At 51.2% G+C, this 26116-nt stretch overlaps 1 protein-coding gene across 46 annotated transcripts in view; it reads left to right on the forward strand.

Moving 5' to 3' along the window:
- Nucleotides 1-26116, forward strand: part of ATP2B2 (ATPase plasma membrane Ca2+ transporting 2) — a 458951-nt gene that overhangs the window by 366587 nt on the left and 66248 nt on the right. For all 46 annotated transcript variants that reach the window (XM_072720298.1, XM_072720317.1, XM_072720309.1 and 43 more), the window contains 3 exons: nt 10251-10448; nt 16508-16765; nt 17989-18114. In XM_072720298.1, the coding sequence (XP_072576399.1) occupies nt 10251-10448; nt 16508-16765; nt 17989-18114 (582 nt within the window). The remainder of the gene's footprint in view (nt 1-10250; nt 10449-16507; nt 16766-17988; nt 18115-26116) is intronic.

The following is a 26116-nucleotide window of genomic DNA, read 5'->3' on the forward strand; positions in this document are numbered from 1 at the left end:
GAGTCGGCCTTTGAACTCAAGGACCAAAACCAGGCACAGGAGAGATGTCCAGTAAGTGTGTTAGTGAATGACCTGGGTGACAAATGCCTTCAAGGAAGGACAAGAAGGATGGACTGCTCTTTCTGGACTGCTCTTTATGGGTAAATCAAGGAAGGTTTTCTGGAGGTGGTAGTAAACTTTCATCTGGGCTTTGGAAGACTAAATAGCTCAACAGAGGGGAGGGGTGGGCCTCCTGGGCCAAGAGCCAGATGAGCCAAGACACAGCAAACACCCTCAAATGCCAGACGTGTTTTGGAGCCTGGCAACAGGGTGGGATAAACACAGCAAGACTAAGAGTGAGGTGAGAGGAGTCCTTTGGGACAACCTCAGAGAGGCCATGATGAGTACAGGAGTTGGTTGCAGTCATCAATGGGGAGCCATGGAAGGTTGTAGAGCAGGGCAGGGCTGCTGTCAGAGCAACCTTGAGCATGAGCTCCTGGTCTGATCTTTTCTTGTCTCCTTTCTCTCCTCACCTTGTTTCTAGTTTTTCTCCAGGCTCCTTCAACCACCAGCAGGAGACAGAGGGTCTGGCTATGGCCCCTATGTCCCTGTTGGCTTCAAGTCCAGGGTCTCAACTACTCAGGCCACAGCACTAATTCCTCCACCGCCTCCAGGCAGGTTGTGAGCCTGATGCATAGCTTTCAGAGAGAGAGACCAGCCCTGAGGGAGCCAGCGTCCCCTGCTGAAGGAAGGGAAAGTTAGACAAGGTGGGTCCAGGCTGCGTCCCCCACCCGCAGTGTGACCCGGGCAAGCTGCTGCACTCTCAGAGCCTCAGCAGAAACCCCGATGTGCCAGGGCTGTTCGTGAGGCTCAAGTGCCATGCCATGCCTAAAGCACCTGGCTTGTTAGCACGTCCTCTCCTCCCTCTCCCCCTTCACCCTGTCCCCAGAGGAAGGCTGTCACAACACACATGCCTGGGCCGTGCTCCCAGAGAAGCTGAGTCAGTAGGTCCGGGGTGGGGTGGAGGGGCTCAAAATTTGCATTTCTCACATGTTCCCAGATGATGCTGAAGCTGGTGATCTGGAAACTACTCAGTCTCCACCGGGCACTCCCCAGTCTCAGGCCACACCCCATTTAAGTCAGAATCTCTAGGTTTGGGGGTCCGACATTAATATTTTTTTAAAGCTCTCCGGTGATGCCAATGTACAACCAAGTTAGCAGATAATGGCTTGGGGAAGGGAACAGGGGTGGCTCAGTAATAATGACAGCAAGAGAAGAAGCAGGTACTACTTACCAGGCCTTTACCAGGAGACGGGCACCCACCCAACCAAACACACTCAGTGCATTCCCTCCCCTCAGTGACTCCATGAGGTGGGTGCTGTTCTCATTCCTAAGTGATACGCCAGGAAACTAAGGCCCAGAGAGGGGAGGTCACCTGCCCAAGGTCACAGAGCCAGGTAGTAGCCTTGGGCAAGGCTCGAAGTTAGGTCTTTCCTATCATTTCATCATTTTGTCTTGAACCTTGTGAATTCCCAAACATCCCAGAAGGGGTCTGATCTGTGACAGGGTGGGAGCATGTGGACTCCCCCGTCCTGTGTGATGCCCCGGGCCACTCACCTGCACACAGACACACAGCCACAGCCTCGAGTGCACACACACACCTGCTCAGACAACCTCTCTCACTTACTAAGTCACGCACCTGCCCTCTGGGTGCATCCCCCAATTTGAACCCTTTCTGTTTTTTAAATGCAAATAAGGGCCATGAAGCCACCTTTGTCCTTCCTGGAGAAGCACTGGCTATTTTATCTGAAATTTCCTAAGCACCCCAGAGCTGACAGGACCAGGCTGATATGAGCCAATGACTTAGGTCAGCTTAATCAGGTAAGGTCACTGTGGGGCATTTGTTCTGAGCAGACACAGCCCACCCCTCATTACATCAGGCTGGAGGAGGGCAAATGTGACCCCTGGGCTCTGTAGCAAGGGGCCTGACTCAGCTCCCAGCAGAAGAAATCTGTGCCTAAATATACATACCTGTGTAACGGGGTGATCGCAATAGAGGAAGAACTTCACGGTTCACAGAGCATTGTCAGAGTCTTGGTTCTGTTTGAGCCTCAAGTGAAACAACCTGAGGGCCCCCCAGAGAGGGTGAGTTATCTACTCAGAGTCACACAGCAAGTAAAGATGTATCCAAACCAAGTCTCAGGACCTCTGAGGTAGGGGTGTGGCATGGCAATAGTGGTAGGTCCAGACACGATCTCAGACAGTGGCAATGCTGACAGAAATATCCAGGAAGCACATTCCAGACCCAGAGTAACAGCAGTAGTGGCAGTGTGGTAGTTAGTTAGTAGTAGTGTGGTAGTTAGTAAGGGTGGTGGTAGTTAGTAGTAACAACTGCATCTATGATTTATGAGAGCCAATATATGCCAAGCACTAGCATCTGGGGGAGCAGTTTGTTTTTGTGCTAATGCTGAACTGCAGATGGTAAGTTACTTTTTACTTGAAATCATTTGCTCAGACATCGGGCAGGTTGACCTGGTCAGGCAATGCCCCCCATGTATCAGCCAAATTCAGGGGGCAGGGTTTACTATGGGTCCTCCTGGGGTTGAAAGGAATATCTGGTGCCCCTTTCCTGAGAAAGGGATGTTCAGCCTTGTGGGGGGACTCAAAGCAGGGAAGAAGAGGTCAGAGGTCACATGGATGCTCAGAACACTCTGGCCTCCCAATGGCCAGAGGCCCCTACTTTTGGCAGAGAGCCCAGCCTGTTGGCATGAGGTGCATTGTTTCAATGCCCCACACAGGAAGAGCAGAGCCCTGCCCCCCATTACCGGGCCCAAAAGTCAGTCCTATTTTATATGTCCCCATTCTCTCATTTTGCCCCTTCACCTCTCACCTCCCTGCACCTTTACCTACTTCTGCGCTCCCTTTTTATCCCGATTTATTATACATATGCTACCTCCTAAGCAGCTTATAAAAGTTTATCTTATACAAAAAGATTTTTAAATGACATAAGTGAGGAAATTCAGATGAAGGGAAGAAAAGAGAACTAAGATGATGATTTACAGGCACAACACATGCCACTGAGTCCTCCATGCAGCTCCAGAGGTGAACTGCAAATTTACCACGGAGCTACCAGACAGGCAAAGGGAAGGGGGCAACAAGATGAGTTCCATGACCCAAAGTCTCCCTTAGATAACCCTTGCACCCTCACCCCAACGCCTGCAGAATGATGACCCTGCATGGCACCAAATAGATGTGTCCTCTTCCATGGAGACCATCTGCCCTCTCGCTTGAAGGGCAAACCAGGGATGCTCCAGCCACATTGGCCAGTTCCAAGCCCTTTGGGGTTTCTTCTGCCTTAGCCAACCCCTCTTCCTCCACACAAACCCTTCCACCTGATTAACCCCCCACTCCTTCTGACCTCACTCGATTACACTTCCTCCAGGAAACCCTTCCTGGCACCATGGTCTTCCTCACTGCAGTACCTCCATCACATAGAACAATGTTTGGCTTATAGGAGGTGCTCAATAAGTATTTGTTGATTGATCAAATAAGCAAGTGGATGCTTGGATGCACGCTATCTAATAGGATCCTAACTACTTTCTCTACCTTGAGAGGGGTTGAATGGGGGGTGGTGGGGTCTCTTTAGACCGGAGGATCCTGGGGGCTTGGCATCTAGAGACAGGATGCGGTAGCAGCTCATCCAGCCTCTGGGTGCCCTCTCTCTTCCCTTCTCCCTAGACATCCATTCACTTCAGCCCACCTATAAGAAAGTCACTCCCTCCCCCCCAAAAAAAGTCACTCCCTCTACCCCTCTCTGCACTTTCTCTTCCTGGCCCCCAGTTCCGTGCTCCGGGTCCAGACAATACAGAGGCTCTCCCTCCTCCTGAAAGAACTTAAGCTGGTGCTCACTCTCCCCCAGAGCTTTCAGAGCTTTCCTTAGCAGGAAACATGTCCCCAGAGCCAACATAAGGCCAATGTTTGGGCCAGAGATCTCTCAGTCACAAGTTCCAGCTCCCTGGGGTCCATGCATATATCCTTGCTAAGCCAGACATCAGGATTTTCATGTGGAATTACCTGAGTTTTTAATGTTTGCAACAAATTATTTTGTTAACACCATACAGGTGTGCAACTGACCAAACAAGACCTCTTTGATGGCCTAAGGCTGCCATTTGCAGCACTCTGGGCTGGGTACAAAAGAGCTAAGAAGAGAAAGGCATTCCAAGCAAAGGAGTGAGGACTGACAGGGGCAAGGGCTTAGAGGCTGGGGGAAAAAATCCAAGGGCACCTGGGCGGCTCAGTCAGTTGGGTGTCTGTCTGCCTTCGGCTCAGGTCATGATTCTGGGGTCCTGGGATTGAGCCTTTCATCATCCCTGCTTAGGAGGGAGCCTGCCCCTGCTTCTTCCTCATGCTCTGCTCCTACTTATGCTTGCTCTGTCTCTGTAGTGCTCGCTCACTCTCTCGCTCTCTCTCTTAAATAAATAAGTAAATAAAATCTTTTTTAAAAAATCCAGTTGTGCCCAGGATAGCTGGATAAAGAGGAAATTGGGGACATAGATTCTTCAAATATCCAATGATTGCAAGCAGCCATTACAACAAATAATTCCTGTACAACCAAAGTTTCCCGTGCTCTGCACTTGGCTTTCTCCTGTTACATGACTAATAGAACACACAAATTCTGATTCCAGTAGGAGAATTCGCACAAGTTCTGGAGGGTTTTTTTGTTTTTTGGTTTTTTTGTTTTTTACCATGAAGGCACAACTACTGTACCTGTACAATTTACAGAGAGCTTTTACACACATTCCTCTGTGTATGGCTCACCACAGTCTAGGGGTTATTTTGCTCCCATTTTATTGATGAGGAAACTGATTCTCCTAGGGATGAAATAATTAACCCACTATATCCACAAATCTGGCTCCTTACTTAGTGCTGTGTCCTCTGCTTCTTGTACAAAAAAGAGATTTGTGTTGGAAACTCACAACCCCACACTGCTTCTTACATCAATTCCCAGCCACTGTGTTTCTGAATTTTCAAGGCCTTGCTGGCTTTGTCCAGTGATATTTGACACAGAATGTTAATTTTTAATATGCTAAATGGTGAGATTCTCTTTAATCTAAATTGAATCTCCAGCACCATTCATCTTTCACACCACCTTCTGTTGTTTCTGCTCCCCAAAATAGGTATGTCAATTTTCAGCCAAAAGGCAGGGAGACTTCAAGATTCCACTCCTGGAAGGGCTGTAGTAGGTGAATTGGACAGTGGCATATCCCACCTCTAGGTCTTCAAATCCATCCAGTAGCTTTGGACACAAGGTATCAGAAACACCAGATATCAGCCATCAGTCAGGCCAATCCTTCATGTCACATGTGGGAAAATTGAGGTCTAGAGAGGATAAGAGGCTCATCTGCACTCATATGCCCCTTCTGCTGTACCTGCCCTCACCTTGACTACCTCCTCCCCATATTACTGAAATCCCACCTGTCCAAAGACTTCCTCCTCCAAGAGGTCATGATTATCACCCAAACCATCTAAAACTGGGTGATAATCACACAGTATCCTTACCCAGTGTCAGACACAGTACTGTGCGCCTACCGGGAAACATCCTGCCAAAGCCTTAACTAACCTCATGGAGCAGGCCCTACTGTGACTTGCATTTTTATGGATGGGGAAACTGAGGCACTGAGAGGTGAAGTCTCTTGCCCAAAGTCACTCAACTGGCAGGATTTGAACCCATGACATCTGCATTTAAACCCCATCTGAGTTCTTAGGGCTTGGTATCCCCAACTCTAGCTTGACCTACCTTCCGCTGAGAGGAAGAAGGTGAACGAGACATCATGGCCATTATCTGTCATCTCGGTCACCCATCGTGAGCCTCAATACCCAAGGTTCCCATCTTGGGTGTACACACTGGGGTGTTTGTTGTGGGGAAACTGCCTCACAGTTTCTAAGTAAGACTGGCCCTACAGAACACACAAATATTTTTAACCATGAGTTGTTATTTCTGAAAAACAGAAGGGATCTCAGAAACCTTTAGGGAGCAGGGCAGGACATGATGCTGGGGAGGGAGAAGTCCAGGACAGAGGAGGAAGAGTCAGAGAGGCTGTTCTTCTCTGGCCTATCCCCACTCTCCCCTTTTCTCCAGCCCAGAGCCTTAACGGTCTCACACCAGCAACGCCCAGGTTGAATCTAGCTCCCAGATGTGTTGTATTTGGCCCTGGACCGTTTCTAATGGGGGGATTTTAACATCAAATTCCAGGTGTCCAGCTTCTCTTGGAAGACTGACAGATCTGCCACACTGGGTTCACATTCTCCCACAGGAGCTAAGAAAGAGCTGGCCCCTTAAGATGGGCTGGGATTTTTCACTTTGGCCCAGTCCCCACTACTCCCAGTTGCCTCCTGCCCACGCACTTCACTCATTCACAAAAGTTGATCAGTCCCACAGCTGTGCAGATTTGCAACCCCTGCCCTGTGCTCTGTCCTAGGACCCAGGATCTCAATGCCTGGCCTGGACGACAGAACCCCTGAGCCATGACCAAACTCCCAGAACTGGAGAATACTCGTGTGTTCAACTGGTCACCCTGTAGACTCCAGAACATTTGAATCAGAGACCCTCAGAAGAGTCACCTCTCTCTGAATCAATCAGATGGGCCCAGGTGATAGGCGGGCCCCAGGCTTGCTAAGCTGCTTCTAAGTGAAGCCATTTTTCTTTTTAAGTTGCCATTATGACTGATACACATTTTTTAAAAATATTTTATTTATTTATTCATGAGAGGCAGAGACAGAGGCAGAGGGAGAAGCAGGCTCCTTGTGGGGATCCCAATGCAAGACTCGATCCCAGGACCCTGGGATCACAACCTGAGCCAAAGGCAGACGCTCAACTGCTGAGTCGCCCAGGCATCCCGTGAAGCCATTATTTATACCAAATCTATGAAAAACCCCCAGATGTGAACCATCCCCAGCAGAACTACTTCAGGACCTGCAGACCTCAGAACCCCTGGGATCCTCAGGGTCCACCCATGGTATTGAACTCTTATACTATCAAGATAAGGCTCAGAGACAGGAACTGACTAGTCAGAGCCCAGCAAACTGCCTTAACAGGCCAGTGTTGACTAGTCATGGCCCCTTCCCTCAGAGGCCCACCACTCTCCCCAGTTCTCCCTTCTTCCTTTTATCAAAACCCGCTCCCAGGAAAAAAAAGCCTAAAACTCATTCACGTCATGGTATCCAGAACTAACGATGGCTTCCTTCTTCCAGGAAATCTAAAGGAATTGGAGCTTTTACTTAAATGAAGCCCAAGTGGAATAATTTTAAATGTTGACTATGGGTAGAATTGGACAAAGGAAGGAGGACAAGGAACCTTCCTGCAGTTCCTAGAATCACACTATATCATGCCGGTTTGCTCTCTACTTAGATGACCTAGATGGCCACCCCAGCATGGGCTGGTAGAGGCAACATTTCCACATGCTTAGGACAGGACTGACTTGAGTTCTCAGGGCCCCAAGGCGGCTCTAACCCAGCAGATTGATCTTGTGAAGGCCTCAATCAATTTTCCCATCCATATAATAGGTATAGCCTAGCTCTGGGATTCCTGATTCTTACTGCACAGGCAGGACATTGGCTCTCCAGAGCTTATCTGTACTGCTAGGCCAGTGTGGGATCACCCCTGGAACAAGCCACCCCTAGGCTTTCCCATACTGTCTCAGCCAGGATGGCTTTTAGAGGCTCCCAATGGAGGTCTCACTCTCAGCATCAAAGGAGGCTTGTACCCAGAATCCAGACAGGGGACATGCCTGTCTCCCTGTACCCCTGACCATAGGCTGTTGGACTGCCGGACCACTGAGCCCTTATGTCCATGAGCTGCTGGACTATTCCCTTCTCATCACTCTCCCCAGCATGCAGCACCCAGCACCTGGCTAGGCCCACAGTGGAGGCCCAAGAAACAGGTTGAATGAACCAATGGATGGATAAGCTAACAAATGACTGGTAGAACTCTAGAACCATATGCTATTAAACCACTAGACCCCCATAATGATAGCAGCGGAATGTTCCAGGGCTCCAACACCAGCATACTAACAGTACTGTTCTAGGGGTCCTTCCATATTTCCCCTTCTCTGAAGTGGACTGAGGCCAGAGTCTGATGGGGGTGTGCCTCTCCCCAACCCCTCCGTGCCCACTCTCCAGCTATCCTCATTAAGCCACAGATGAGCTGGGGTTAGGCTGGCCTCAGAGACAGGACTGACATTGCCCACTTGTGGGGGGCCCATTTGTGTTGCGTTCCTGGTGATGACACCTCATGCCAGACACATAACACTTGGGCCTGTCACCCGTGCATTCAGTGGGTAGAAGGATTCTAGAGTAGTTGGTGGCCTCAGTGCCAGGACCCGAGGTACAGGAAGCAAAGCCATCTTTGCCCCCAAGGGACCCAGGTGGGACACAGATCCAGTGAATAGGTCAGCCCTGCTGGTGAAGGTCACCTAGGGGTGAGGGCAGGGTGCTGCTGACTGCCTGGGGTGGAGGGGAGCGCTGGTCAGCAGAGGCATTCTGAGAATGGACTTGCCAGTGTATATGGAAGCAATGTCTCTCTGTGGCTCTCTGAACAGCATGAGCCAGGCAGGAAGTGTGCCCAGGCACTTGTGGGAAAAGTTAAGGGTGACACCAGTGACTTGGGGTGATACAGGGTAGCATCAAAGGAGGGAGAAAAGCAAGGATGAGTGCTGGCCTCTCTTCATCATGCACTGGAATCCCACCACGCCAAGTTTAGCTCTCAGGCTCCTCTTCTAGGTGCAGATGTGCCCGGGGTGATTTGCCAAGCTTTTGGTCACTCACACTGTGCTGTGGGTGAGTTTGGGAGCGGACTTACAGACAGGCAAATAGAGCTGGGAGGAGGAAAGGGAAAAGGCACAGCTGACCAAACATGTGGCAAGAGGAACACACGAGCCATGCCAGCGGAGGACTGGCCTGGTCTGGCTGGGAGCAGGCCAAGTAGTGGAAATGCGGCTGTAAACACAGCTTGGGGGGTCACATCGAGAGCGCCAGGCTGAGAAACATGGGCTTTATTCTAGAAGCAGTGAGGAACCCTCCAAAAGCTGCTGAGAGGATCGGATTGGTGAGTCAGGGAGAATTGTCTGGAAGTGAAGAAATGGTGGGTTGGAAGAAGGTCACTGTGTCCCAGCCCTGCATGATGAGGACTGTGCTTTACCCCCTGGTTTATAAGATGAGCCATGACCACTAGCCTCGATTGGGCGTCTGACAGCCCCCAGGAACCACTTGAGCATGTTGCCTGTGTCCACTGAGAGGTCAACTCCTCTGGGAGGATGCTCTGTGTCTCTCACTGTTCTATCCTAGTGTCTAGAACAGTGCTGAGCATATAGTAGGTGCTCAACAAACATTGACCTCATGGATTATCTCATAAGATGCTCACAACCGTTCATGGGCTAGGTACAGTCATCTGCATCGCAGAGGAAGACAGTGAGGCTCAGAGAGATGGAGGCACAGGTTGGGGTTCAAACCCAGGCAGAGGATTCCGAGTCTGTGCTCAATGGGGAGGGAAGGAGGAAACACAAAGCAGGAGCAAGGGTGTGGTGCACGGTGGGCCTGGCGTTGGGTAGTTGCTTCCTGTGGCTGCCGTAACAAAGGACCACAAATTGGGTGGCTTAGAGTAAGAGCGGTTTATCTCTCACAGTTCTGGAGACCAGAAGTCTGGAAACCAGGCATCAGCGGGGCTGTGCTGCCTCCTGAAGCTTTAGGGAACATGCCCTTCCTTGCTTCTTTGGGCTCCTTCATGAATCTGGCATTCCTTGGCTCATGGCTGCCTCCTGCCCTCTCTACCTCTACCGTCACATGGCCTGTGCCCTCTGAGTCTGTGTCTTCTCCCTCTGTCTCTTAAAAGGACACTTGTCGTTGGGTTTAGGGCCCACCTAGATAATCCAGGGTGACATCGTCCCAAGATCCTTAACTTAATTACGTCAGCAGAGACCATTTTCTTAACTAGGGTCACATTCACAGTTTCTAGGAATTAGGACGTGGACATACCATATGCGGAGGGGTGGTGGTATTCACCCCACTACATTGTGTCTCTGGCGTTTCACAGGAGCCCACTCTGGGCCTGAAGCGAGTGTTGGGCGCTGGCCTCTTGGGTAGTCCCTGCAAGTTTTCTGCCTTGTCTCCCCTTCTCTGTGCTTCGCCACAGGGCCTGCCGCACACAGGCCCAATCCTGAGATCCCGAGCATCTCTCTCAGGCCGCCCAGGCCAACCTCTCTGCGCTCTGTCCGCAGGTTTGCCAGGCACCGCTCCAGATCTGGAAAAGAGAAAGCAGATTTTTGGGCAAAACTTTATACCTCCAAAGAAGCCAAAAACCTTCCTGCAGCTGGTGTGGGAGGCACTGCAAGATGTGACGCTGATCATCCTGGAAATTGCGGCCATCATCTCCCTGGGACTGTCCTTCTACCACCCGCCTGGAGAGAGCAATGAAGGTAAGACCCCCCACTCCCGAGCCTGCAACACGCAGGCCCAGCCACGCCTGAGGGTACCCGGGGCTCAGCCGAGGCTCCCTCCAGGTGGGGAAACTGAGGCCCAGGAGGCAGGGCCTGACTCACATCCCCCACTTCTCCTATGTGTGAGATGCAAGGATTGCACCAACACTGAGAATAACTACAGTGAGCATGTACTGAGAACTTACAGTGTGTTGAGCTCTGGGCTGAGTGGTCATCCTCCTAAAGCCCCATGAGGTAAGGGCCATGATTATGCACATTTTAAAGATGAGGAAACCAAGGTATGGAGAAGTGCATTAACTCGCTCAAGGACATGGAGTGGGTGCCAGACCTGCTACCACCATGGGTGTGGCTGTCCCAGACTTCCTCCTTCCAGTCCCCCTCTTGGATCATATCCTTTGCACATTGTGTGAGAAGGACTCAGCATCCATGCTGCTCCTCCTACCTCACGTTTCCATCCCAAGATTGGTTCAATATCATACACCACTCAAAGGGCTGGCACTGAATATGTTTTCCCACATTAGGAGTCCCTGTCTCAAGTGGGCTTCCCAAAATCTGTCCTGAGTTCTGAATGGGCACTCTGCTCTGTGGGCCAAGGAAACACTGTCCCATTCATCCAAGAAAGGTTCTGGAGCAGACCCACTCTTCTCAAAGTCAGAACTTAGGACTTCTAATGGAACCGAGCACCTGCTAAGGCTAAGGGCTGGGGCTTTATCAACTCGATGACTCTATCTATCCTTTACAATGACAAAGTCTTTCAAACCCATGTCACACGATAGACACACACACATTACAGGATAAATGGGATCACATAAGAGATATTGTTTTGTTGGATTTTTATAATCCAGTTTTTCATTAGTAGGATATTATAAACACTTGTTATTAATTATCATCTGGCATTTTTTTAATGAATGCCCTACATAAAAAGATAATCCTACTATGTTCATTACTTCAAGCAAGCAAATAGAAAGTGAATAATTTACAAGAAATACCCATCGTGGGCCTCATTTCCCCCAGGCGAGAAGGTGGTCTCCGCAATTCCTTGATCATCTGTCCCCTCACCCTCTCTCAAGCCTGAGTTCCCCAAGAAATGAGATAAACAAGTCTATTAGGCCAACTACCTCAATTTTATGTTATATTACTAAGTTGCTTTTTATCCTGCTTGAGCTCTTTCCAGAGAGGAAATACACAAGAAGGACACATCTCACAAGACGAAGTCAAATAGAAAGTCAGACAGGAAAAGAATGGAACAAATAAACTCACTATATTTGCTACCATGATTGGGATTTAAATTTGACTTTGAGCTTCCTGGCAGCCAAGGCAGAAAGAGAATTAGGATGACTTGCATAGCTCAAGCTATGCAACCAGGAGGGAAAACAGTTGTTTAGGAAGATAGTATGTTCCCTGACAGTGAATTCTGGGATGAACTTTCACATAGGACATTATAAGATGATGCACATTGGGAAGCAGTCTTTGCAGGAATTTCATAGAAAATGTAGAAGAAGATTGAACCTGGCTATTGGAATAAAACTTATGCACAAGCATAATAATAATGATCATTCTTCTATTTTTATAGCCACCACTAGTTGGGAGTATTTACAGTAGAAATTCATTTGATCATCACAACAACCCTGTGGGTAGGTGCTGCCAGGAGCCGAGGCCCTGAGACAGTAAGTGACTTGCTAGGTCACACTCTAAGAAGCAGCAGAACCATGATTCAGACCCAGACGTTCTGGCTTCTGAGCCCACGCTCCTATCCCTCAGTTGCATTTCCTCAGGAAGGGATGGGACTGTGTCAGTGCCACCCGGGTAAGTAGCTTCCTGTGACCCAGTTTAGTGCAAGATTTGAAGTCAGAGGGCAGATGGTGGAGGGGGTGCAGTAGGAGCACGGATTGAGCTTCTAGTGTATGCCAGGAGGAGCCTCCCCACAGACAGCCCTCCAAACAGATGGCTGCAACCTCTTCCATCCTAGAGAGGGGGAAACCAAGGCCCAGAACAGTGATGGACTTACCCAAGGTCACGCAGCTTATTAGACAGTAGGGATGGATCTTAAACCCATGTCTTCTGGTGCTTTCTACTGCCCCACTCTGTCTCCAGCTGAGACGCCAGCTCAAGCCAAGATCTGGGTAGATGAGGGAAGCTGCACATATTCTGGCCCCATAGGGCCAGTACAGTTCCTGTACTCTGTGGCTATATGTACTCCCCAATATCCAGGACCCAGCCCAGGCTCTGAGTCTTGGACCTTCCATGTTGCCAGAACCACAGCCCGCCAAGTCAGGCTCAAGCTTCATTAGTCATGTCCAGAATGCTGCTGGTGATGGACTTCCAGGCTGTAGAGCCTTGCAGCACCCATAGCCCTCTCCTGTTTGCTTTCTTGACTCAGGAGCCTCCAGATACTTGTCAGAGGTCACACAGGATGCTCATAGCAGAGCTGGGATTGGGCCCAATTCCCTGCCCGTGACAGCTCTTCTAGTGTCTGAGTGTCAGCAGAGTGACGGGCACATAGTAGGTGCTTAGAAAATATGTGTGTCTCTTCCACTTTCGAGGGCCTTTATTTGATGCCAGGATCTAGTAACCATCTAGAAAGTAGCTTCCCTGTTTTACTGATGGACAAGTAGAGATAGGTCCAGAGAGGCCAGACAGGTTCCCTGAGGTCAAACAGACAAAAGCCAAACCCTACAAATCCCCAGGTCCAGAGAGAGCAGCTGCAGGCTCCCAAGACCCTGTGGCCACAATCTTCAGAACCTGTGCTTGCCCCAGTCTGAAGGGCCCCAGAGGAGATCTCAGCAGGGCCTGCCCAGAGCCCCCTTCCTCCCCTCCCTTATCTCTCCTCCCTGATTGCACCAGGGATAGCAGGAGTTGTTCCCAGGGTCCAGCAGCTCCTGGTAGCTGAAGGCCTCACCCAGTAATCCATAGCCCCACTTTCTGGCCATGCCAAAGCGCTGTGTGACCATCAGATGCTTCTTAGAAGGAAGTAAAAACCAATAGGCTTTTGCTGGCAGAGAGGCCTCAAGGACCCAAAGGGCTCCTTGGTATTGAATAGAGGAAAGCAACAGGCAGGGTTGGGAGTCAAGGGAAAAGAGTGAATCCTGTTCAACCATCATACCCTTGGCTTCCAGAGTCAGTCCAAAGAGAGTAGTTCATGGAAATGGAGAGCAGACACACTTATCATGTATCCAATATATGCCAGGCCCTTAGAAGCCTCTGGGCTCAGAAAGTCATCCCACATTATAGCTTTTCAAACTGAAACTCAGTGGCCAAGTCACTTACCCAAGATCACACAGCAGAGCCTAGATTCGAAATCAAGTCTTTATAATTCCAGAACCCAAAGGCTTTCCATGGTCCTGGGCTATTTCTAAGTGTCCTGAATGCTTGTAATTGCTATAATCTGTAATGGGGGAGGCAAGGCATTGATGAAGCATGCAACAGGGAAAGAACAGTCTTCCCATTTACAAAGCATGTAGCAGAGGCAGAGAGTAACAAAAGTCCCATAAAGCAAAGCCCTGGGGCTCTGTATCTCAAGTCACTCCCCTGAAACCCAAAAAAGCCCATCTCCATGGACTGGATTTCAGTTTAGCAAGGTTCACCGGACTCTCCCAGTCTCTGGGGCTTCCACTGGTGTCACTTATGATGGTTGAGGAGCAATCTCGTTCCCCTCCCTGCCCCCATCATCACATGGTGCTGAACTCCAGCTGGATGAGGAACTCAAATGCATTCAAGACTGTCTGTGGACCTCAAATGCATTTATACACCCTGTACACTGGACAACAAGAAATAGCACCTTCAGGAATCCTGATGGCTCAGTGGTTGAGCATCTGCCTTTGACTCAAGTCATGATCCTGGGATCCTGGGATCTAGTCCCACATCAGGATCCTCACAGGGATCCTGCTTCTCCCTCTGCCTATATCTCTGCCTCTCTCTGTTTGTCTCTCATGGATAAATAAATAAAATCTAAAGAAAGAAAAAAAGAAAAATAAAGAAAGAGAGAAAGGAAGGAAGGAAAGGAGGGAGGGAGGGAGGAAGAAGAAAGAAGAAAGAAAAGAAAGAAAAAGAAGAAAGAAAGAAAGAAAGAAAGAAAGCAAGCAAGCTTCTGCTCTGTGTTTACGTGTGCTTGGTAAGGTGAATGCTTTACATAAGGCCCTCCCTGAGTCCTCTCAGCTACCTGTGATTGTGGGCCTGTCCTCACCCCCATTTTGCAGATGAGAAAACTGAGGTGCAGTGGTTAAGTAGCTAGGTCATAGGCACACAGCAATGAAGTGGCACAGTGGGGATTCAAACTCAAGGCTGGCCTGATATCGGTTATTGTTAGCACGAATATGATGATCATTAGCACTAAAAGCTGGTCCAGTTAAACAATTTAAAATTATTGGAAAAGTCTGAAATTCCAAAAGAAAAAAAGAGTGACATCAAGGACCTTGTGCAATGAAGTGGTTGTTTATTAGCCTGCAGGGAGTGACTGGGTCAGTGTAAGCTGTAGAATTTTCCAGTGACACATGCTGCTGGGTTGCGTGATTCTGGGTTGGCCAAAGCTTAGGCCACCAGCTAGCCTTGACCTCCATGCCTCCAGGAGCTGGAAAACATTCCCTGATACTACGTGGCCCTCTTCTCATGTTGCCTCTGACCCCCAGCCTCCAGCTGGGGTCTCTCAAAACTGTTCTCTCTTCCTTGGGACTGAATTGGACTTCCAGACAGTCAGCCATGGGTCTTTGGCATGTGAGGGCGGCACATGCCAGAAGGGGCCACTGGGCTCAGGTACAGTAGGCAGGCCAGGTCCAGGATCAGATTCCAGGCCTAGATTCAAACTCCAGATCTGCTGTGTGACCCCAGGTGAGTATCCACCCCTCTATGAACCACTTCTCTTGGCCAGCTTGAGAATTAAAATGAGTATTTGGTGCAAGTAATTGGTGAATGGTCCAGTGCCCTGCCCAGGTGCCCTGAAAGGGAACACCCCTGAGTTTTCCAGCAATGGAGAATCAGATGCTGCTCAGTGTCACTTTCCATGGAAGAGGCTGTTCACCACCTTCGGTCGGGGAAGAGTCTGGGCTAGTTCTGCTGCAGCAGTTCTGCTTCACTCCTGTGAAGGAGTTTGGAGAGATCTAGGACTCAGTGCCCCACGGGCCAGACCTGAAACCTTTATATCAGATGTGTCTGATCCTTTATTTTTCTGTTAATAGGGGGGCCCTCTCAGGCATTAAGCCATTGGGAGAACCAGACTGGGAGGTTCAATGGTGCAAGGGTGTAGGATGCTGAGTCACTGTAGGACAGAGAAGCAGCCCGCAGCCTGAAGTGTGGGTGGCTTCACCGTGTAGTAGGGCCTCAAATCCAGAAATGGCTGCATAAATGCCATGAGCCCTGGCTGGAGCTTTCACTGTCCTTTTCTGGAACCTGGAAGGAGGTCTCTGTGACTCCCATTTTGCAGAGGAGGACATTGCTACTCAGGGAGGAGAGTGAGTTCCCTAGGATCTTACAGGGGCAATGGTAGGATTAGAACTAGCCCGTTGGAGGACTGGCCTGGAACTGTGGATCCTGCCCCCACCCCTAGCCCCACCCCGAGTCTGCTGTCTGGAGACGTGCCCCCCTGGTTGCTGGAAGCATGGAAAGAAGCCCACCAGCAAAACTGCACTCTAGACCCTAAAGCACATGCAGTACTGATCACCTTCATTCTCTTACAGCCCCACTTTTGCTCTTTTCTCATGAATTAGGCCTCTTTCTCCTGTTTGGGTCTGTGCTGGAGCCGCCAAGGACCTCACCTCATTGAAGTTCAATCCTCACAATAGGCCCCCCAGACAGAGCATATCTGTTCCTTTTTATAGATGTGAAAACTGAGGTTCACAAGGTGAAGTCATTTGTCCAAGATCTCACACCTAGAACAAAGGCAGGAAACCAAAGGGCTTGCCACCCAGATGCAGTGAATCAATTGGATCAGGTTCATCTAATGATCAGTGTTTTTTTGCTTGGCAGAGCTAGGATTTAAATCCATCCCCGTGGGCTCCTCCTGTCTGGCTGACCCCACCCTGCCTGCTCCCTTCTGCTCTCTGCAGGATGTGCAACGGCCCAGGGCGGGGCAGAGGATGAAGGGGAGGCAGAGGCAGGCTGGATCGAGGGGGCAGCCATCCTCCTCTCAGTCATCTGTGTGGTCCTGGTCACGGCCTTCAATGACTGGAGCAAAGAGAAGCAGTTCCGAGGCCTGCAGAGCCGCATTGAACAGGAGCAGAAGTTCACCGTGGTCCGGGCTGGCCAGGTGGTCCAGATCCCTGTGGCTGAGATTGTTGTTGGGGACATCGCCCAGGTCAAATATGGTAAGTGTCCCAGCCACAGTGCCAGGACTAGACCTAGTGTCTGGGCAGAGGTGGGACAGGATAGGCAGGCAGACCCAGAGAGGCTGGCCCAAGTGAGGGGGTTGGTCCCTGAAGGCTCATTTCGAGTGAGCCAAGATATCTTCTGAGATCCTTTGGGAGGTAGAAGGCTACTCCCTAAAGGAGGTAGGATTCCAGAATCCACTTAAAGTCAGAAATGGCAAATCCATGGCACATGTGTTACTAGTCTCAAAAACCTCCACCTGTAGCAGATGTTACTAATCAATCACAGCTCAGGGGCACCTGGGTGGCTCAGAGGTTAAGCATCTGCCTTTGGCTCAGGTCATGATCCTGGGGTCCTGAGTCGAGTCCCACATCAGGTTCCCCACGGAGAGCCTGCTTCTCTCTCTGCCTATGTCTCTGCCTCTCCCTTTCTCTCTATGTCTCTCATGAATAAGTAAATAAAATCTTTTTTAAAAAAATCACAGCTCAAAGCATAGATACAGAAGTCTTCTCAGCATAATACTCCAAGGACCACTAACACTCAGAATGGGTTTATGAGATGCAATCCATTTCCTACATCTGATTTGGCTATTGATGAGTGGTTGTTGGGCTAGAGAAGGTGTTGTAGGGAGTGGACGTGGATGAGCAAACATTCTAGGCCTGTGATACTGCCATGGAGACAGTGGTCAGGCCTAATGGCATCAAAGGGAATTTAGGCAAGACATGCCCTGGGTAAGTAGATGCAGAAGATGGGGGAAAGATTGGAGTGCCCTCTTCACTCTGCCTTAGGAGGCTTGGTTTCCTTTGATAATGTGCCTGTCTTAGGGTCTCCTTAGCATAGTGAGGACAGGCTAGTTCCTTCCTAAACAACTTCCCAAACCATAGTTGAGATCAAAGAAGCATGAATCGTTGAGAAAATTGGACCCCAAATCCACAGCAGGCTACGAGAGCATTTTATAAATGGAAACACATACCCACTTGAACTAGGATTGTTCTTGGGTCCAGCCTCAGTCCTCCAGGCCTTGTGCAATTCACCTTAGCTCTAGTCTTTAGATGCATATTGACCTGTGATGGGCGCCATCTTGGTTTCCACACCCTGAGACCTCTAGGCAGCCAGTCCCCCAGTAGTGAACTTAACCTTGCAATCATACCTTTAAAGGAATGTTCCAAGACCCTCCAGCCACCTGAGATCCTGCTGACTCTATTGCCCTTCCTCCTACCAGGTGACCTCCTCCCTGCCGACGGCCTGTTCATTCAGGGCAATGACCTCAAGATTGATGAAAGCTCCCTGACAGGGGAGTCTGACCAGGTGCGCAAGTCCGTGGACAAGGACCCCATGCTGCTGTCAGGTGAGATGTGGCCCAACAGTGGGCTCAGTCCCATTGCCAGTTCCTACTTCTGTGCTGTGGGGGGGGCACCCGTGTCCCCTTCATGGGGCTGGACGTTCTCAGAGACATTGTTCCTTGGCTCCAGATCTCCAGCCAGCTCAGCCCCAAATGACAACTGCCTCTCTTTCCCCCAACAAACATACTCTGAGCCTACCATGCACTCAGCACTGCTCTAGGCCCTAGAGGTAGTACAGTAAATAAAATCAACAAAGAATCCCTGCCCTCACAGAACTTACTTCCTAGTGACTTGGTCTTCTGGAAAGTGAGACACCAAAGCCTATTCTTATGAGGGACAGGAAAGCATCAGTAGGGTGACAATTATTTTGAAAAGTTTTCCAAAATACCAAAATACCAACCTACCACGTGCCAGGCACTGGGCTGGGTGTTAGAGATATAGCAATGAGTGAGGCTGATGAGACCCCTGCCTGGAGAAGCTTGTGGTGTGATGAGAAGAGGCAGACATTGCGAAGACTCCAGAGGGTGGTAGGCGTATGATGAAAATAAATCAATGATGGGAGGTAGATGGTGGGGGAGGTCAGGAGAGGCTGTGTTTGAGCTGAGTGGTGAATGATAAGAAAGAGCTGGCTTTGTAACTTTGTGGGGAGAAAGTATACCAGGCAGAGAGAACAGCAAGTGTAAAGGCCCTGAAGCAGGAAGATTGTGAGCAGGATGGAGAGGGTGGAGGGCCCAGATGTCAGGTCTCATTGGCCATAGTCAGGAATTCAGAAATTTTCTAAGTGTGTTGAGGATCATCTGAAATAGTTTTAAACAGGGAACTGGTCACATTTACATTCTTAAAATCTCACTCTGGCTGCTGCAGGGGGTAAGAGAAGAGGTGGAAAGACCTTGCAGAGGTGAGGCCCCAGCTGAAGGAGACACCCCCTTAACAGGGACACACAAAGGGCCTCCTTGTCCAGCACTCCTCAGCAAACGTCCTCCAGGCAGCTGCTCTGGTCCAGGTCCGGCGCTGAGCACTGAACCCATGATGATTCAGAGCCTTCCCTTGCCCGAAGAGCCCCCAGCCCACAGAGGCTGAGGGGAACAGACCTTTGAACAAACAGCTAATTCCACAGTAGAGGAGCAAGGAAGATGGGAGAAAGCCAAGAAAGGAACAGAACTACTCCAAGTGGAATTGAGCTGGGTTTTAAAGGGCAAGTAGGAGCTTACCAGAGCTGTGGACAAGGGCCTCTTAGCCGAGGCAAACGTGTGCAAAGACACAGAGTTCTGAAGGAATATGGGATGTCCTCGCAATACAAAGAGAAAGATCAACGGGTCTGCAGAGTAGGATGGATGAAGACATTATAACATTGTAATGAAATAGAGACTCTGAGGAAGGGGACAGGAATCATGGTGGTCAGGGAAGGCCTGTCTGAGGAGGTTGCATTTGAGCTGAACCAGCACAATGAGAAGAAAGAACATTCTAGGTGAAGGGACAGCAAGTGCAAAGGCCCTGGGGCCCAAGGGATCATAGAAAGCTTCAAATGCCTTCTTGGAACTTAGGGCCACATAAGGGTTATGTAAATGGACATGGCCCTATGGCCCGGGTTCTGACCTCTGAGCTGAAGTGGTTGGCAGAGAGGCTATCATCCCTGGGAGAAGTAGCCTGCTGGGTCGTCTGGATCACTGGAAGTCAGGTGGAGGCACTGAGCCTAAATGGATGGATGACAAAGGTTCCATACAGTTTAGAGAAGGGAGAAGAGCATAGTTGTTACCTTGCAGGAGGCTGAGGGGAAAAAAATGTTCAGAATCACTGATTTGTATCATAAACCAGCCAAGGAGATGGGCACAGGTGCAGGGGCACTCTGGAAAAGACTGGGCAGAGATGGATGGAAGCCAGCTAGCCAGCCCAAGTCACACCAACTTTTTCGGTTTTTACCTGTACTACTAGCTGGAAGCCCAGGTAAATAGTGTAGACCCTGGGCCTCTGGATGTCAGGAGAGGGCAGCCAAGGTCTGCGATGTCCCTGTGGGCAAGATAGGGCAGGATACACTAGAGGCCAGGAGATTCTGATGGGTTTTTGCTGATTCTTGAACTGCTGGTAATCCAGTCGCCTTCCCTAGAGCTCTATCCTGTTTCATTATGGAAAGTGTGCCCACTACCTTTGCGGAGACCATGAGTGCAGGGAGGGTGGCAAAAAGAAAGCAAGAGGCAGGACCCACCAAGCTCACCAGAGTGCAGGGTGAGCTAGGCTGAAGAAAGTGACCCCATGGGGCTGGGAGGGGCAAGTGGCTTAGGCCAGGTTCACGGGGAGAGGAAGGAAGGGTGGGCAGAGAAAGAGGTGTAGCCAGCCCAACAGAAGGCAGTGTAATTGGAAAGAGAAGAATTCTGTATGTCAGAACCATTCTAGGACGAAAGAGGCTGCCTGAAAGGTAGTGAGTTCCTGGTTACTGACTGTGTATGAGCAAGGCTTCCACAGGCTATGGGGTGCTGGGGGAGTGATAGAGTAGGCCCAGGCACTGAACAGCCACCGCATTCAGTGCCCTCCTAGGCACGCAAGTCACAGGTCCATCACACTCACCCTCAGCCTGTACCCACACTTGCCCTGGTCACTTTGCCATCCCCTGCTGAGGTGCTCCCTCTTCCTAGATGGCCCTCTCCCTTTCCTGGCTGCACATTTAACTCCTGTCCCTTTGCTCTGGCCTCACCTCCTCCAAGAAGCCTTCTCTGCCCACCCCTGACATTGAGCAGTCACCCCCCAGATGGCTTGGGACTCACATTTCACCCATGACACCCACACTGTGCTTGGCCCATTGGAGCACAGCGCCATGATGCTGACTGATTTTGCTCAGTGCACACCATCTCAGATAAATTAAGGAGTAAAATTCATCTAGCCCTGCCTCCTACAGAGATCTAATGGTCTCATTGTGTGGGCCCATCCATCCTTGGCCCTGTACAGATGGACAGATGCCATCACACTTGTGATTTCTACATGGATCCTCTCACCCAGACCTGTGCAGCAGCAGGGAGCCCTGAGCGTGAAGCTACCGGGAGGTCATGGCCAGCTTCTTCCCTGGGGCTCAAGCACTGTCTGTCAGAGAGAGGAAGGAGGCGAGGCTATTGTAGAAAAGGCTGGGTTGGGCTGGACTGAGGCAGATCTGGGCTTTGGAATGAACTCACTCTGTGGCCCTGGGCTTTTATGCCCCTTGTCTTGACCTGTGAGGACAGTAGGGCTCCCCTGGTATATGGTGTAGGTGAAGCCCCTACCTGGCCCAGTGCTGCCAGGTGGGGGCCCACAGCAGGTTGGTTCCCCTCTGCGTTCCTCAGATGGACCCTGGACCTGGGGGGTGAAAGGTCTGGGTTCAAATCCCTACTGCTGTCATTTGCTGGAAGACCCTGGACAAGCTTCTTACCCTGTCTGTGCCTCTACTTCCTCACTTGTTGAACAAGGTGACCCCAGCTCATGAGGTTGTGTCAAAGCATCTGTTTGCCCCTCTCTTCTCTCATCTTGAACCTTTCCCCTCTCCTGCAATCTGAGCTCTCCCCCACCTCCTCCCCACCTTCAGCCTGCATGAGCCTACTTCCTCCAGGGCATTTTCCTTGATTGTTCTCTTCCCTGGTGCTCTGAACTCTGGATGACTACCCTCTGGATGCTCGTTTCTGGGCATGATGGACACCTCAGATGCTTTCCCTGTGCTGGGAGGTCTTGCTGGGCCTTCCATATGAAGGATCCCTGGGAGAGACAGAGGGATCTGGCTAGGGGCACCTGCATGGACCTCATGGTGGTTCAGGAACCCCCTCATGGTGTCTGGCACATTGGTTTAGCCTACAGGAAGGCAGAGAACACTCTGGTGCTGGGTCAGCTGGCCCAGCCATGCCCAGCCTGGAGCCCTGGACAGGTCCATTAGCCCCCATGCGGATGTCTGTGCCATTGGGGAGTCGCTGGGGGGCCCTTCCTCCCGCCTACCCCACAGGGCTGTTGTGGGGACCACATGCATGGATGCATGTGCCGTCCTTTGTAAATGGTACTGCTGTGAGGTGCCATGTGGTGTGGAACAAGCATAGCATTTGGAAGCAGAACACCCAGGTTCCAGACCTCTGTTGGCTCCAGCTGTGACCTCTGCCCCTCTAGTCCTCAGTCTCCCTGTCTGACAAATGGGGACAGACCAGCCTTCAGAAAGACTCAGGGGTCCCCAGTGCTGAAGGCATAAAGAAAAGCCAAGAAGCCTGGAGCTCATCTCCTAGGATGGATAGGGAGACACAGGCCCATGACGGAGGTAGCCTCCGGCCAGCCAGAGGACAACGTTCAGGAGTCACGAGGCCCCATATGCACGGGGTCGGGCAGGGAGAGCATGGGCACCAAACCAAGAGAGACTGCTTCTCACTGCTGCCCGCAGAGGTGCCCTAGCCCTGGTACGGCTGCCATGTTCACTGTGCAAGGGGAGCCTGAACCCAGATTTGCATGGACCATCTCCAAATCTAGGACCAACCCATATTTGCATGTTTAACTGTTGGCAGGAAATTCCCATTTTTTTAAAAGCCTCTGTGGATCAAGAAACATATGGGTGAACCCTAGAGTACAAACTCTGACCACCGGGGCCTCTTTTTTTTTTTTTTTTTTTAAGTTTTCTACTTGAAGATAATTTCAAACTTTCAGAAAAGTTGCAGGACTTATACAAAGAATGCCTGAATGCCCTTCCTTCAGATTCAGCCATTGTTACCATTTTGCCCCATTTGTTCTCAGGAGCCACACTCTGTCATGCAGTCGTGATGCCCTTTGCCCCCTGACACTGCAGGTGCATCTCCTAAGAAAAGGATAAGCTCATGTGTGACAGTTAGCAAGGCAGGAAACACAAAGTTGATGCAATACTGTTACCAGAAGGTTCTGTACATATTCATGTCCATCGACTGTCCCCACAGTGTCCTCCTGGCCATATGGCATCTACATGTCCTACCCCTTTTAACCTCCTTTAATGCAACAGCTTCCTTTCATTAAGACAAACGGTACCTAATGCCCCTGGGTCCTGAATCCCTGTGAGAATCCCATGGAAGCAGTGGTCCCCCTCTTATGAGAAAAAAAATGCCCAGACTGGTGACTTTGCAGCCTTCCAGGAGATTTGCAGATCCCTAGAGAACCCTGGCCTGGTCTCAATTTGCAGCTGCGGAAATTGAGACCCAGAGCAAGAGTGTAAAGCGCCCCATAAGACAGGGCCAGAGTGAGACCCCAGCCCTCCAGCCTCCCAACCCCAAGCTCCTCCTACAGCCTCCAAGCGCACGCTGGCCTCTGAGAACCCTATGACTTTGCATCCCAGCAACAAGGCCTGTTTGGAGCATTTATAGTAAATTCCATTGGTTTCCCAATGACTAAGCACCATCTAGGTGGAGCCAAGGGGCCAGGGTGGGGGTTGTCCCCAAAAGCAGGAAAGCCTAGCTCCAGTAGGCCCATTGGCTCAGCCCCCAGCAGGACCCCCCCACCCACCTCCATCCCCCTTCAAACCAGAGCATTAACAGCACGAAGTTGCACAGGACATCGGCAGACCCTCTCCGGCCTGCTGCCCGCCCTGCCTGCCAAGCGGAAGGCCAGGCACGGAGAGCCGGACCTGCCACCACTGCCGCCGCCTCCAGGGAGCCTAGGACGACACCGTGACTGCAGGAAGGCCCAGTCTGCCACTCGGCCCGCGCTCTCTCCATTACACTACCCTGCCTCTTCTCCATGAGAGGCAGCGGGGTGTAGTGGATAGAGCACGGGTTCAAGTCCCGGCTCTACCACTCACAGCTGTGTGACCCTGGGCCACCACTCGACCTCTCTGAGCCAGAGAGGCCACGGGGAGGGGAGGGGCTTGGGGTCGTACTTGCACCAAACCTACCTCACAGGGCTGTTGTGAGGGGGACAGGCTTGTGGGTCCTGAAACGCTTTGCCAACTGTCTGGTGCTCTGCAAGCATGTGTTATTACTGTTATTAACTGTGTTGATAACAATAATGATGAGGGAACCGCTCCTGGGCTGAGAACTGCATTGGCTTTGCTTGGTGCTTGTGCCTGGAGGCAGATAAGAATTTCCAGAAATAGTCTTTAGCCCTTCTTCACATTTCTAACCCCAGAAAGAGACCTTTTAGGAGGTATGACCTCTCCCCTCTCCTGTCCAGAAAGAGGCCTGTGAAGTCAAAACCAGGAGAGCAAGGAGCCTATGTTCAATCCCCAACCTGTGCCTCATGTATACTGTGCAACCTCAGGCAGCTGTCTCTGGGCTCAGAAGCCCCATTCTGTAAAATCAGGCCCCTCCAGCTCTGCCACCGGCAGCTCAGTGTACCCCACATGCTGCGGCATGGGGCCTTGGACCTGAGACAGCCAACATCTGGACCAGGTGGGGACCACCTCCTGCTCCTCAGAGCCAGTCCAAGGCAGAGATGGCCCTTGAGCCAGCAGTTAAGAAGGTCCTGACCCAACCTCCACTGCCATATCAAAAGCCACGGAACTCCCTGTGTGGGGAGGAGATGAAGGTTCAGGTGGGACAGGACATGCCATCTGGTTGGTGGGAACCACAGCGTTCCCTGGGCCCGAGCGCCTTTCTCTTGTCCTGGATGGATGGCTGCTGGGTGGCTGACGCAGCTCCCCGTCTGTTCTCCTGCCTCCATCTCGCTCCTCAGGGTGGTCCCAAACATCTCTGCCTCCAGCTTTGCCCATAAACCCTCCCAGCAAGGTGGAAAGAACTGGTGCCACACCCCCAGTCCACCTCGGCTCCACCCCCCCAGGCTGGATGCAGGGATGACCTCCCTGGGCTGCTTCCCCGTCTGTGAAATGGGAGTGACAATGGTCACCCACAGGGTGATAATGACCACCACGTGGAAGAAGTAGCTCAGAGAGACTTGGCACAAGGGACCCACTCACTAAATATTAATGCTCTCCCTCCCTGCCCCAGAAATACTTCCCGTGTCTCCCCAGTGAACACCAAGACCCAACTCTGCAACCCTCCACTCAGCTCTCCATTCCACGGCCCAGCTTCTCTCCTGCTCCTCCCATCACGCCCCTGAGCTTCGGCCCAGCGTATCTGCCACCATCCCACTGTCCCACCTCCTCACCTTTGCCTGGGCTGTGCCCCCCACCAGTCCACTGGGTCCTGGGTCTCTGTTGTCTTGTGGTGGTGGTGATCCATGCTCCTGTCTGCTCTCCTCGGCCCCAACTACACTGAGAGCTCCTGGAGGGCCAGGACCTCCCGTTGGGCCCCAGAGCCTGGCACCCCGTTGGCATCCCACCACATCTGTCCATCAAGTGAACGAGTGTGGCCCCAGGCCACAGACGTCACACCCGGTCACTCTGACCGCACAGGCCTCTACTGGCCCCATCTGAACCAAGATCCAAACTCCCGAGATGCAGTGTTTTCGTGGCAGGTGCCCTACCCCACCCAGGAGTGACCCTGTCTCTTTGGGACCCTCGCTGCCTAGACTTCATCGCTGAGAGATGATGACGTAAGTTAGAACTCCCTGTTTTACAGAGGACAGACTGCAGGCCAGAGAGGAGAGGGCTGGCCTTGGGTCGCACAGCAAATCCGAAGCAGACACCAGACTGGTTCCCGGGTTCCACCCACCCCTCGGCCCAGAGCACTGTCCATCTACCCGCCCCCTGTGCTGGTGTATTCTGAGGGGCTTATGAGACTGGACCAGGTGGGGGCTCTAGGATGGTGCCAAGGGACCATGGACATCGAGGTCTTGGTGTAAGACCCTCTGAGGGCCCCCTCACACCTGAAGGGTTCTCACCTCTGGCACTACCCAGAGACTCTATAGTTTTCCTTTGGGAGGTTTAGTCAATCAACCTTGAATTGGTTCTACCATTAGAGCTGCAGCCCTTAGGGTCAAACATCATCCCTTGAGAGGTATTCTGAAGTTGGTGTGCGATTGCAGCAGGGGTGACCTGGTACATTCAGTTCTTCCTCCAATAGGAGGGGCAGCAGGCTCTGAGGTCCCGGGAGGGGGAGGGGACAGCCCAGGGAGGGGTGGGGAAGAGTGCAAGGCTGGGATGAATCTGACCCT

The sequence above is a fragment of the Vulpes vulpes genome, chromosome 9 (assembly GCF_048418805.1).
Source record: "Vulpes vulpes isolate BD-2025 chromosome 9, VulVul3, whole genome shotgun sequence".
Lineage (NCBI taxonomy): Eukaryota > Metazoa > Chordata > Mammalia > Carnivora > Canidae > Vulpes > Vulpes vulpes.